The 14,391-nt window shown below is 41.0% G+C and overlaps 1 protein-coding gene across 1 annotated transcript; it reads right to left on the bottom strand.

Moving 5' to 3' along the window:
* Positions 1 to 1,352: 1,352 nt before the first annotated feature.
* Positions 1,353 to 12,996, bottom strand: AKIRIN1 (akirin 1). The gene is made up of 5 exons (XM_072136646.1): positions 12,595 to 12,996; positions 6,030 to 6,170; positions 5,782 to 5,910; positions 3,621 to 3,692; positions 1,353 to 2,221 (listed from the first exon to the last, which is right to left on the bottom strand). Exons 1-5 carry the CDS (start codon positions 12,794 to 12,796, stop codon positions 2,211 to 2,213), a joined length of 555 nt encoding a protein of 184 aa, XP_071992747.1. The 5' UTR covers positions 12,797 to 12,996; the 3' UTR covers positions 1,353 to 2,210.
* Positions 12,997 to 14,391: the final 1,395 nt, after the last annotated feature.

A 14,391-nucleotide genomic window follows, 5' to 3' on the forward strand; every position in this document is an offset into this window, starting at 1 on the left:
AAATTGTGACAAAATGCAAGCATTGATTGTGCAAGAATGGACTGCTATCAGTCAGGATTTGGTCCAGAAGGTGATTAAGAGCTGCCAGGGAGAATTGCAGAGGTCCTGAAGAAGGGTCAACACTGCAAATATTGACTTGCTGCATTAACTCATTCTAACTGTCAATAAAAGCTTTTGTTACTCATAATATGATTGCACTTGTATTTCTGTATGTGATAAAAACATCTGACAAACACACATAAAAACCAGAGGGCAACAGATCATGTGAAAATATATTTGTGTCATTCTCAAAACTTATGGCCGTGACTGTAGAAAGAAGGGGGTAGTGTGCAGAGCCAGCTTGTGAATTATACTCTGCATACTGGGATTCTTTATTAAAGAGGACCTAGCACCTATAAAAACGGCCTAGCGCTACAATAGACGCAGCAGTGTTAACGCTAGCATACACTGCTGCAATGTACACTAGAAACGCCGGACCGCTTGCAGGGGCGCCGGCTCATGAATAGTGTACATCACTGCGGTGTCTGATAACGCTAGCAGTGTAACACTGCTATATCTGTTATAGTGCTAGGAACTGCTTACTTTAGTCCTTCCCCTGGATAAGCTCAGCTTAAAGAGAAGTATTCGGTGTGTGTGGGGACAGGAGTGCAGACTGTAGGCAGATCGGACATGCCCCTCAGCTCTTGTCTGTTGAAGAAGCTGTAATTATGGAGGGAACATATTGAATAGCCCCTCCTCTCTGCTCACCCTGGAGACTGTAGCCTGCTCTAGTTGCACAGTAAAGTTTCATAAAGACAACCAGAGTACAGGGCTTAAGGGAGATAGCCTAAAGCAGGCAGAAAGCAAAGGGTTACCAGGCAGACCACTGCAAAAAGGTAATGAATGTATATTGGATAAATATTCCTTTTCAGCCATTAAAGTGTAACTAAAGTTTATTAAGTATTTTCTATAGCTGTAAGATTCATTTTCGTCACCAATAGATCATTAAGGGAAATTTATCATAAGTGTATTGACACAAAGCTGCTCTAGGCAACCAGAATTGAGCTTTTCATTTTATAGCTGCTCATGGGAGCAGTTTATAACAGTTTAGATCTCATACATCTGTTGAATCTCCCCCATTGAGTATAGCCTCTGCAAATTTTAGTTCTATCTTGAAGATTAAATATCTGTTAATAGTTGCCCAAGTCAGAAGCCAGAGAGAACCTCAAGTCTTCCGGTGGGAAGAAGAAAAAAAAAAAATTATATAGGAGAATGAATCAGGCTACTAAAATCCATGATCTCATGCAAAATGGAGAATTTAAAAAAATTAGATCTTATTCAGCCCACTGATGCCCCAATCACAGCTCCTCATAAAAGACTAAACCCAGGAAACTTTATTCCATAGAATTCAAAATGACACTAGAGGCACAATATTATATAAAGGCTGTGTGTAACGCAACTTTCTTTTCAACATCTTCATTCTAAAGAGAATTGTTGTTAAAGTATAGTATGATAAAACACTCAGTATATGAACATGCAAAAACCAGAAACCCTTTAAACAATGAATACATCATCTTCCCAGTGGATATTTTACTACAGACAAAATTAGAAATCTGCCTGTAGCAAACCAAACATAGCCAAGTTAAATAAAAAAACACATTTTTCAGAAGAAGCAGGTGGGGATTGGCATGGTTATGTATATATTAATCAGGTTAATGTCACTAGTCACTAAATTAAGCCACAGTTAGAGTTTGTATGGTCCTTTATTTTTATTATTCTTTTTGGCCGCCATTCCCAGAAGGAAAAAAAAAAAAAAAAAATATCTTGCAACTCCACTGTAGTGCATCAAAAAATATAAAACAAAAATATAAATCCTCAATCTTCAGGAGGTAAAAGTAAAAAGAACAATTGCCATGAAAAAATGAAATGTCCTTATGTAAATGCCATGTTTGGCATATGTGGCTGGATAATGATGAATTACCCATCAGGAAAAAAAAATCTGGCAGATTAGTCAGCTTTAATGGGTGATGCAGTACTAAAACAAATGTCCATGTATATAACAGAAAAGGCTTAAAAAGAAAAATGAAATACGTGAAGGCAGCCAGCAATGACATTAAAATAGTCTGGATGACACAATGGGTACCGGGGGAAAAACGTGGCACCTGCCAGGTGGCAAGGATATGGAGCAGCTGTAAAAGTCAAAACTGGTAACCAGGCGATCGATGGAAATTTCAAGATACATCTGTAAAAAGCAAAAAAAAAAAATATATATATTAGTTTGAGCTGGTAAATTATCAATTAAAAGGATAAACAAGGGATTACATGATATAAAGAAAGTGACAAGACACCTTATTGGGATACACTTTATGTCCCAATAGCCTATATATTTTCTAGATTTATATAGAGGTCTTTCTGCCCCCTGTGAATCTCTAGGTCTCTGTTGTATCGAGGGAAAAGAGGCGAGATGTGTGGAGGTCACCACCTCAAGCATCAGGTTCGCTGGATGCAATTGTATGTTCTATACCATATAGGGGTGGCACATACTACTATCATTGTCACTGCTGATGATTAGACAGTCACCCTGCAAGCCGAAACAGTACTGCATCACATGAGCAGTTAGGACCTTGTACATGTAAATGTTGAGTGATTCTGCTAAACTTTTTCAATGGATTCTTCAGTGAAACTTAAAGGGGTATTCCCAGTTCGGCAAATTAACGTTATTGTTTGTGTGATGAAAAATTCTAAATTTTTCCAATATAGTTTCTGTATCAATTCCTTGTGGTTTTCTAGATCCATTTGCTGTCATTTTGTAGAAATCTTCAATGTTTATTTCCAGTGGACATAATCTATCCATGGTCACATAGTATAAGTAGAGCTGTGGGATATAACAAGCCGTGCTCCTGAGTGACCATGGACAGATTTCTGTACACTGGAAGCAAGCAATGAAGCTTTCTAGAGAAGGACAGCAATCAGAGATCTAGAAAACCATGAGGAATTGATACAGAAAGTATATTAGGAAATTGTATAACTTTTCATTACACAAACAATAGCAATTACTTGTTTAGTGTTAAAGGGGTATTCCCATTTTAACAAGGGTTAGAATTTTAATACACAAATATGTCATCCTTGATGCTATGGATTGTCATCTGCACTTTAAACATAAAACATTCTTCTAAATACACTACTTAACTAGGCCAACAAGTGCAACTTGTGTTTTAGGGCCAAAACATATGGCCATGGATCACTGAGCGTGCATTGGACAGTTTTCACAGATCAACCACAGTACAGAGGATGGGACTCAACTTCATAGTGATATAATGCAAGGAGTCCCTTCTCTGCTGTAACCATCATTACAGGTCAACGCTTCCGTTGCATGGGGATGCAGAGACTCCTGGGACACACTACTTCATATTGCTGCGATGCTCAGAGTGGCACAGTGTTTGGTCCTTGCATTCCAGCTAGAGCACACTGCGATTCATGGACTGGACATATGTTAGTGCTTAACAAGAAAGGGTAATGCAAACTTTGTGTTGTGCATAGTCAACTTGCTCATAGTGAGAAGCAGATAGTGTCCGAGCCAGCAGTTTTGGATTACCAAGGCTTGTATGTAGTTTGTAACCATGTTATTAAAAGATACTTACAGCTTGCTGGTCTAGCCCCATACCGTCGCATTATCTGGTCATGTGTAAATTTCACAAAGGATTCATATTGTTCTAGGTAAATTTAAAAAAAATAAATAAATAAAAATTTAATAGATATGAAAATAAGATGCAGTCTACAGTTCAAGGGTTATTCTCACGAAGACCAGTTTCTTAAATTAATCAAGATAACAAAATAACACTCATTCACTAATGAAAGGAAACCTACCACTTGTAGTGGCAGGTTTCAGAAGAAAACACCGAGCACCAGCTCAGGGTCAGCTGGTGCCGGAGCTTATTTTCGTTAGTGTTTTAAACCGCGGTATCGCGGTTTAAAACACTTTTTAAAAACTTTATAGCAGGCGCAGGCAGGTACGCGCTCGGCGCTTACCATATGCGCGCGGCTCTCATTCACTTCCTATGTAGCCGCGCGCACGGTAAGCGCCGAGCGCGTACCTGCCTGCGCCGGCTATAAAGTTTAAAAAGTGTTTTAAACCGCGATACCGCGGTTTAAAACACTAACGAAAATAAGCTCCGGCACCAGCTCACCCTGAGCTGGTGCCCGGTATTTCCATCAGAAATCTGCCACTACAAGTGGTAGGTTTCCTTTAAAGAGGACCTGGAGCCCAAATTTTACCAGCCTGACTAACAGTTCCTACTGATCAAGTGTTACAAGTCCTACCCATATCACCTAAAATTAGTTGCAAGTGGGGCACTGTACCTTACTTACAGCCATTTTTAGGACTTTATGACTTTTCTGACTCATCTCCCCTCTCAGGCTGCCAGTGAACCACACCCCATTATTTTGGCATCCAGCTCTGTCTCTTCAAATAACTGCTCTGCCTCCTTGTACTGTCCAGACTGTAGAGACTGTCTGCCAATATTCAAATACAGACATATAAAGCTCTATATAGGAAATAGTGTCAATCTTTTTACACAGTGCCTTGTGTTACATTCATGTCATGTGACAAGAGTGACATTGCAGGTCCTTTAGCCTTCTAACAATAGTTAACTGTAAACCATGTAGGAGATCATAGAGGATGGAAAGAAGAAGACGTCCATGGAGGCTACTATGACTTCATGTGGTCAGAAACATAAAAAGGTAGTTTGCTATTATTTAGAGGTTAGAGGACCTGAGATGATGTCACCCTGGTCACATGACCTGAACTGCCAAATAGTAAGGAGGCATAAGGTATGAGCAGGAGAAGATTGGAGGGACCGGATGAGCAGAACACATCCCTCTGATGCCTGGTAATACAAGATAAAAATGTAATTTATGTGGATGTACGCAAAACAATTTTTAGCTAAAAGAAGCTTGCCAGTTAAAAGGGCTCTAGAGGAACTTGTAACTGGCTGTATATGTGAAAATGGTGACGGTTCCCTTTTACAAAAATACTGGATTTCACAGATATAATTCCAAACTGTATCATTCCTGGTCTACACAATTTCAGTTGCCCCTGGTTTCCAAGCAGAGCCGACTGAAATTGTGTGGAATATGCATCTCATGGATCTCAACTTTGATCCGACTCATCTCTCCATGTGTCAGATACTAGTACAATGTTCAGACGCTAGATGAAAGTGTAAATAAACCATAGACCCTGATAATGTTCTGACCATGTGGTTAGATTATCACAGCACTAGAGGGATCATGTGTAAACATCACTAGGGGGATTGCAATTTGAGAATGTTCTTTTGTGGGCAAACCCCTTTAACCATAGAGTTGAGAAGAGCCCAAACGCCCCCTTATTAAAGTCTATTTTAGCCTATAACTACACATTCTGTATGACATTCAGCATTAAAAAAAAAAATAATAATGGGTGTCCACCTTTTTTAGGTGCATGAAACGTACAGTGAAACTGGAGTGATAGCTTTATTAAACGTGCATTCATCTTGTGGGATGATGTGGGCACATTACTGCGGACAATAGTCATCAATTGTCACCAGATTGATGATTGTCGGTAATGCACAGAATACTATTTTATTGGCTTTTAAGTTATTTTTTTGAAAAATATCAGCATAACCCATTTTGTCTTCCTTCCTGTAGAACACAAAATACAGGTGATTGTACTAATAGTGGAATTGACGGAAAGTTTTGCTCTACCAAGTGAAATATTGTACACAAACTAGAACATTGAAAAATGCAGGAACATGTTCTAGAACTGACCTTCTAGTTTTGTGTTAAGTATCTGCTCATATTCTTCCCTTATCTTTTCTTCATGGTCCTTCAGAAGACGTTCACACAGAATTCCTACTTGTCGTAAGCTAAAGGATGGCTGGTCTTTCTTCATTGACCCTTCAGGGAAACAAAATGACAAGAAATTATATAACATTACATGGCAAGACACCAAAGGACAGCAGGTATTGACAGCAACAATAACACAAGAGGGTGGAAGTCATAGAATATCCCAATACCTGGAGAAGAAGGGGCTGTAAGAGATGAACTGGTCTGAACCTCGCTAGACTGGCCGGCTTCACTTTGGTTGAATGCTCCTTCTAATTGCCTTCGTCTATGGTAACGTGTATACTCTTGTCTCAGGTTCTGAAAAATTTGTTCTGTAGGGGGGGGGGAAAAAAATTAAAATAGTAAGCACGACACGTAAACAAATGCCATGTCATACCAGAAATCTATTGCCTAGTGCACATCTGTGTCTGGGCCTTTTATGCTCTACTATTAAAGAATAGCATACCACACAAAACATGGGAGGTCTTCTATTCACATTTTGTTCCCCAGAGTTATATGTAGGGAAGAGTAGCTTCAGTTATTTTAAGTGAATAAAAAGACACCGACTGCTGTGTTATTTTCCCACTAATAATAACAGAAGGGCATGACACAGATAAAGTTGGCCAATATTTACAGTGGTAGCCCGAGGTAGATGCTCACATAGCCAGATCAAACACCAACTTGACATACAATAAGTTGCTTGCATAAAAGCAGCAACAAATAAGCAGTTCTTCCATTTGTCACTTGACCACATAGCAAGTTTAGATTCAGCTAAACTATAGGCCCTAAATATATTGATCATACTGGAATATCAGCAAAGTGTCTTAGCTTAAAGGGGTTTCCTATTTTGTCAAATTAATGTTACTGTTAGAATGACAAGTTATACAATATTCCTATATACTTACTGTATCAATTCCTCGGTTCTCTAGATCCCTGCTTGCTGTCATTCTATAGAAAATCCTATGTTTACTTCCAGGGGACAAATCTGACCATGGTCACACAGGTGCACGACTCGTTAGATCACAGAGTAATCACAGCTGTGTGATATAACGAGACGAGGACTTGTGTGACCATGGGTAGATTTATGTCCCCATAGAGATGTAGAAATCTGAGTAATTGATACAGAAAGTATATTGGAAAATTGTATCAATGCATCACACAAGCCATAACATTTATTTCCTGAAATGGGAACACTCCTGTAATCTCTGGTTTCAGTGACTACAGTGGGGGGCGGGAGAGAACACATACAGAGAACCTGAATTCCCCCGCACCCACCTCACTCTTGTATAGTTCCTGCCCATCTAGGGAGCAATTCAGGCAATGCCTGTGCATTAGGGAACAGCTCACAATATTCCAGAGGATTCAAAACAAAACTACCACAGATTTTAACCCGCTCAGTGACCGCTTGTTAACCCTTTATGCATTTTACAGAACTTTAAAAAAATGAAGGTTTGATTTGGAATCCACTAAAATAATTAACATGTTCATTCAGCCCTATAATTTACCCACATAAACCGCATAAGTTTAGGAAATGCATCCACGACTATATTGTGCAGTTTCTTCCAAGGAAGAGGAAACCCCACATGTGGATGTAACCAACTGTCTGGGCACATGGCAGGGCGGGGAAGGGAAGGAGCCATTGAGCTTTTGTGACGTGTTTGTGGAGCCCCTGGGGCCGCGTTCGCACATGGCATTTTAGCGTTTTGAAACGCAATCCAAAGGCTCTATTCCTGCGATCACACGCTGAGGTAAGATTGCATTTACTTCATGTTTAGTTGTTGTGATCACATATTCTGGTAACATTGTGGATCCGAGTAGAGTCTTTGGATTGATTTTCAAACGCAACCAAAATACCACCTGTGAACGTGGCCTCAGGTACCACAAACCTTTATTTGTAAACTTTTTATCATGTGGTATCATTTTAACCCCTTGCCACTGATTGATAAATTAAGGGTACATTCACACAGCGGTATGCCTGCCGTGTGCTGGAGAGGAGGAGGAGGAGGAGGCAGCCCCTCCTCCCTCCATAGAGAATAGAGGCGCACGGCCGCACACACGCCAAGAGATAGAGCATGCTCTATCTTTTTGCGGTGTGCGGGCCAGATCGGTGCCACACATGTGTGGCACCGCATCTGCGCCGTGCCACTATTGCCGTCTATAGAAAATACCGAGCACCAGCTCAGGGTGAGCTGGTGCCGGAGCTTATTATTGTTAGTGTTTTAAACCGCTGTATTGCGGTTTAAAACACTTTTTAAACTTTATAGTTACGTGTCGGCTCTTACCATGCGCGCGGCTCTCATTCACTTCCTATGTAGCCGCGTGCACGGTAAGCGCCGAGCGCGTACCTCCCTGCACCAAAGCAGCTTCGGCTATAAAGTTTTAAAAGTGTTTTAAACCGCAATACAGCGGTTTAAAACACTAACAAAAATAAGCTCTGGCACCAGCTCACCCTGAGCTGGTGCCCGGTATTTCCATCTGAAACCTGCCACTTCAAGTGGTAGGTTTCCTTTAAGCCAGATGACTTTCTGGAATTTCTCACTTATTATTTCTCAGTGCATTTGCCACAAGCATCCCAAACTGACCTAATAGCAGATAGAGTACATAGGCTACCCAAGCTGAAACATTTATAAGGAGATGTCCCGCGGGACGTTATAGCGCAAATTCACTTTTACCACGTTAAAGAGAAAATATCTGTGACTGCCTGCTCACAACCTGTACTGCCGCCTCGCTTTAAGGATTTATCCGTCTACGTTGTCTGACACCGTGCCTTTCACCAAATCACATCAATCTTTAGGGCACATGGAATACAGTCCCACTTGGGCTTTCCAGTAAAATCGCTTATAAACAGAAATGGCTCAAAAGCAACTCCCCAGAAGAAGCCTATTCAGTTGTACAATAAGTGGAACCTCGTAGACAAAGACAGAGGCTCATCCAAAGTGTCCATCACCAACTCATCAAGAAGAATGGAGCACAGTTGTCTATAGGAAAAAAGAGGGCATCTTCATGTAGGTCTTCCAACAATGGATCTGGTTGCGTCCCACAGGAAGTGCTTCAGGCTCTAGTCATAATATTGCCAAAACCATGGAAACCTGCCGATTCCCCCTCTAATTTCTGGGCCATTTAATACGGATCTCAAACTGTACGCAACAGTGTTGGCTGCGAGACTTGCGGACTTGCTCCCACAGGTTGTGGCAGAGGACCAGGTGGGTTTTGCAAGGGACTGTCAAACAGTGCATGGCACCAGGAGACTCATTAATCTCATCTCAATTGTTGAGGCCCATCGAGCGCCTTCTCTGCTCCTCATGGTGGATGCAGAGAAGGCTTTTGATAAATGTACATTGGGGGGGGGTGGAAGGGTCATAGAACTAGAGTAAAACTGTCAATTATGCTCCCAACTATAACCGACGGTGGACTAGGGTATCCAAGTGTGGAGAAATATTATGAGGCAGTTTTAGCAGATCAATAGCAAGGTGGCATGAGGATTCTGACAAATTATGGGTGAATATTGAACAAAACATTTCAGGTTTGCCATCACTGCGCTCTTTATTGTGGGCGTCTCGACTTACCTATACAGCAGCGCATTCTGTGTGGAAAAATATCCTATCCAGAAACTATGGTCCCACAGAGACTTCGTGAAATGCCACTATCGCTGTTTGCTGCAATAATCCCCAACGCAAAAAGAATCATCAGGGTGAAGCATTTATATAACGAGGCACATTTAAAGTGACCTAGTAAAGGAGTTTAATTTACCCAGAGGTGACTTATAAGTACTTGTAGTTGTGTCACTTCTTGCAGAACTGTAAACCAGTCAGTCCATTGGAAGAATCAAGCTATGCTAAACATGTGTTCTCTCAAGCGTAGCAAGGGGATTTCTAAAGCATATCTTGCTCTGCTAAATGGTGTAAAACAAGACAAACTTTCATGCCAAATAAAATGGGAAGAGTTAAATTTTACTTTTACCAACGCCCAATGGCGCACAGCATTGCAGACTAATCGCAAATCCTCACAGTGCATTAATCATTTAGAAGTGACAAGGAAAATACTCTATAAATTTCCCAAGCACAGCTCACTGCTGGAGGTGTCAGGTTAAACACAATTGCACACTAGAGCATCTCATATCTAAAAGAATAGGCAACCTATGCCAAAAGGGGGAATAAATGGCTCGCTTTTATGGGGCTTGCCTTACTAGCTACACGGAGTGTCACAGCATCATAGATTTTAGCACGAACACAGTTCCTGCTAATAGATATGTGCTTAACTTGACTATTCATATTTACAAGTACTGATACCAGCGATGACTTTACTTTTGTTATTATATATTTTGGTTACTACTGTACCTTGTTGAATAATCCTTCCCATAACCTTATTCCTCCCCCTTCCCACTCAAATTATATATTTATAGGATATGGCTCCTGAATGGAAACCGTACACTATTGTATGTATAATTCTTTATAAAACTATAATAAAATTTGTTAGGAAAAAAAAAAAAAAAGACAGATGCGGTATTGTATTTTTCTTTATTTGTGGAAAGTGTGTCTACAGAGATATTCACTATGCACATGGCTGTAAACTACCTGCCTACAAATCTTACAAATGATATAAGCCGTGTTCATGCTGAAATGCAACACTTCCAAGACTTGACCAGTCACTAGAATCATCCCTAATTGAACATCATCAGATCCAACAAGCGGACAGGATTCTCAGGTCAAGAAGAGCTATACAAACAAATCTGCCACAATATGCCATATGGGACCTTTATCTCATTTTGTATCCAGACTAGAGGCAGGCCAACAGGGCACTGGAGCCAATGTATGACATCCATTCACAGTCTCCACTGAAATTACAGTCAGGGTTCCCTAAGTGATGGAACTGTTCGTATGAAGACAGTAACGTCACTATAGAGACTTTCTGAACAGCAAGTCACAGGAAGGGTGAACCTCAGCAGGTGGCTGTTTTTAGTGAGGGTGCATATGAAGTTTCTCACTTTTTGTAGAGATCCATAATAAGTATATGCCAAGAATCCCCCACAGTCTATGAGAGAGATAATGCAGCCAGATTTATTAGTGACAAATTAGCCAAATCTGACAGCCAGCAGAGCAGGAATGTCATGTTTAGCTGGTGACAGGTTCCAATAACCTACGTTATGTTGATTTTAAAAATGTGTCAGCATTCTGAATCATTTCAGTAATTCATACAAGGTACATTAGCCGGCTCCCTGTCTGCAGTGTGTGGCGAGACCCCAGGGAGGGGGCAACTGCAGCCTGCGTGTCTGTCTCCTCAGCATTCTTCCTCTGTTCCACACCATATCCTTCCCTGCCTGCTCAATGACAGAGTGTGGAGGGTGATGGAGCTGGATGAGAGAAGACTGCCTGGGGACTCACCGTACACTGCTGGCAGAGAGCTAGTTAATGTGAATTAAACTAGTATAAAGTACTGAAATAAGTCAGAATCCTGACAAAGGCATTTTAAAAATCGCCATGGCATAGGCTATTGGAATCGACCACCAGCTTAAAATGACATTCAGTCAGTTAAAAATCGTTGAAAATTCCCTGTCTAATGATAAGTGTTCCCCCAAATGTGTAAGAGTATTTTCAAATGTCACAACAGGAAAAACGGAAAACCTTTTTACCAAAGGTTTGCAAATAAAACAGATGACAAGTTGTTGCTGGTCCAACAGAATGCTGCAACTTTTTAAAAACATTTATTCATTAAAAAAAAAAATATATAAATAAACACACACACAGCTATGGTACATGGAATACGCTCCCGAATGACTGACAGGCGCAACTGATACATAACAAACTACATTATATAATCAAGAATTATAGAAAATACTGAATACTTTTAGGTTAAGGTAGTTTTCAAAATCGAGTTCAACATGACCAAGTCACTGTGCAGTGTGCATTATTTCCCAATTCTGCTGTCCATTTCACACATCTAAAACATGAGGGGTGTCACCAGCCAGATCCAGATAATGGAAGTCGAAGCAATTTGTTAAGTCCTTGGAAATCCATAGGAATTTGTCTTCTATTAGTGTCCATTTGCACAATGTCCGTTATTTGAGATACAAATCTAGCGCTGCGGCTGCTATCCAATTTACTTCTCACAAAGAGAATTGGTACAACTGGACACTAACAGAAGACACAAGTCCATCAAAATCAAAGGACGTTTTAACAGATCTGTAAAAACTTCCCGTTATTCTTTTGGTGACAGAAATTAATAGAGGTCTTAACACTGGCCTTTAAATGGGCGTTTTTTCTTCTGATCTCTGCAGTTGGTTTTACCCACATCTGAAATTCTCATTGCCTGGGAATATATTGTGCATGGAAGAACACTGGACATCAAGTAGGATGCAGCATCCTCATCAAAATCTATGAAGTAGGAATATTTAGTATCATCCCAAAACCCACTCCAGGAATTTCAGTATTCTGGTCATATTATCTTGAGGGCATAGCAGCCCTGTCCAAAGTCTTAAAGAGTAGTTATCATCTACATATAAAACCTAGAAGGGCACATTATGGGAACTCTATGGAAAGCCAAGTTCAAACACAAGGTGACAATAAACACAACAAAGGTGACAGTAAATTCCTCCATTACAGACGGATCTATAGCCTCCAATAGGCAATGCATCACCTCTGGAGATGTTCACCCCTACAGACGTCAGGACAACCATTCCACAATGCGACAGAGCCCCGATCAGAGCGATTCAGCAGAGAGTACACAGCACCGCCATAAACAAAGCTCCGGACTACGTACCCGGGGTGAGCCGGCAGTCTCCACCCAGCTGGGGCAGTGAGGCTGACTGGCCGGGCTGACTCTCCTGCCTGAGGCCGCATCTCTGAGGTGAAGGGGTGGCTGGAGATCCCGGCAGAGGGGTGCACCGACGACGCTTAGGAGACTGTGGGCTCAGCAAGGCCTCAAACTCCATTGAGCGTTTTAACGTCGCTCCGCAAGCCATGGTCGCGCTCACAAATGCTCTCTGTAGTCAAGCTGAAGTCAATGGCTCCGGGGTATGGCCGCTGAGGGTAAACAATCCACGGCTCGGCGCAGACCTTCACCCCACTGCTTCCTCTCGGTTAACTTCACAGCACAGAAATGGCGTCTCCTCCCGGCAAGCGGCCAACTGCCGCGATTGTGACATCACGTGAAGGACTGGACCACTCTGCCTGAGAAAGGGTTGCATATAGAACTTACCTCGCTGCTGGGCGTGTCTAAACGTTTCTTTTGGGCAGTGTAAAATATTGTCGATATTTCAATATTAATAATGGATTGAACAGTGGAGTAACGTTGCGACGTTTAGCTGGAGCTCATTAGCCCCCCCTGTTATATCAGATAATGGAATGCTCCAATACAAATGTTAATACTTCAGAGGCAGAGGTCAGAAGCTGGGGCGGCTTCTCACTGGGAGGATGGGATCGCTGTGCCTGAGCTCTATGACGAACTTGTGTAATGCATTCCCAAATGTTTATTTCACCCTTCATTGTCTTTCACATGTCTTCACTTCAGCAAGCTAGAATATAATTTTGGGAACTTGGACCACCACAGTGATAGCTAGGGCCTGAATAGGTCCAGGGCCGGTTCTAGACAATGTGGGGCCCTGGGCAAAACTAAAAGTGGGTCCCCAAAATAAAACTATTTTGTGACCAGTCACAGTCAGCAAGAGGCTCCCTTTAGTATGGTAAAACAAACTGTAATATGGGAGAATTTTATAGGAGATAGATGATAGGGAGAGTGATGGGCTCAGTGGTTACCACTACAGCTTTGCAGCGCTGGTCAACATCTGCAAAGAGTTTGTATGTTCTCTCTGTGTTTGCGTGGGTTTCCTCCGAGTCCTCTAGTTTCACACTCCAAAAAAATTACTGGTAGGTAGAATAGATTGTGAGCCCCATGGGGACAGGGACTGATCTGGCAAGCACAGTGCAGCGCTGCATAATCTGTGTGCGCTATATAAATAAAGGAATTTTTATTTATAATTATTATGATACATATGAAAGATTATAGAGATTTCTAGATGCAGAATTATAAAGTAGATGATATATACAGATATAAGAGATAAATACAGTAGAAGAGAGAGAGAAGATTGATTGAAAAATAGATAGAGTAAAAGTGACATATATAAATGGTCAGATTATAGGAGATAGATAACTAGACAGATTGATGATAAGCATCGTCACCCGGGAATTATGCCAAGGGGTATTAACCCTTTCACCGCCCGGCATTTCTGGATATTTTGCCGCTTTATTGACCAGAGCAATTTTTACAATTTTGATTTTTAAAAATAAAATAGAAAATACAGCAAAAAGAATTAAAGTAAACCCAACAAACCACATATTTTCTGCAGGCTGAGAATTGCCCCATTTGCAAAATTGCATTAAAAAGTTTATAGGCATAGACACATTCATGCAATTTTGATTCAAGCTGAAACATTTTATAAAATATACTTAAGATTTGATTTTGATGGCAAAAAATGTGCTCCAAACAGAAAATATTTACCTTCATATCTCCTAAATGTAATAGATGGACATGTGTAGAGTTCACAAATGTCCCATATTG

Source organism: Engystomops pustulosus, chromosome 2, assembly GCF_040894005.1.
Source record: "Engystomops pustulosus chromosome 2, aEngPut4.maternal, whole genome shotgun sequence".
Taxonomy (NCBI): domain Eukaryota; kingdom Metazoa; phylum Chordata; class Amphibia; order Anura; family Leptodactylidae; genus Engystomops; species Engystomops pustulosus.

Bases quoted from the DNA above. Each gene is read 5' to 3' on its own strand.
- AKIRIN1 (XM_072136646.1), bottom strand. From the start codon at position 12,796: ATGGCTTGCGGAGCGACGTTAAAACGCTCAATGGAGTTTGAGGCCTTG. The intron at 6,171-12,594 runs GTACGTAGTCCG...CCCCCCCTACAG, and splicing joins AGACTGCCGGCTCACCCCGG to AACAAATTTTTCAGAACCTG. The intron at 3,693-5,781 runs GTCAGTTCTAGA...AAATTTACCTAG, and splicing joins ACTTAACACAAAACTAGAAG to AACAATATGAATCCTTTGTG.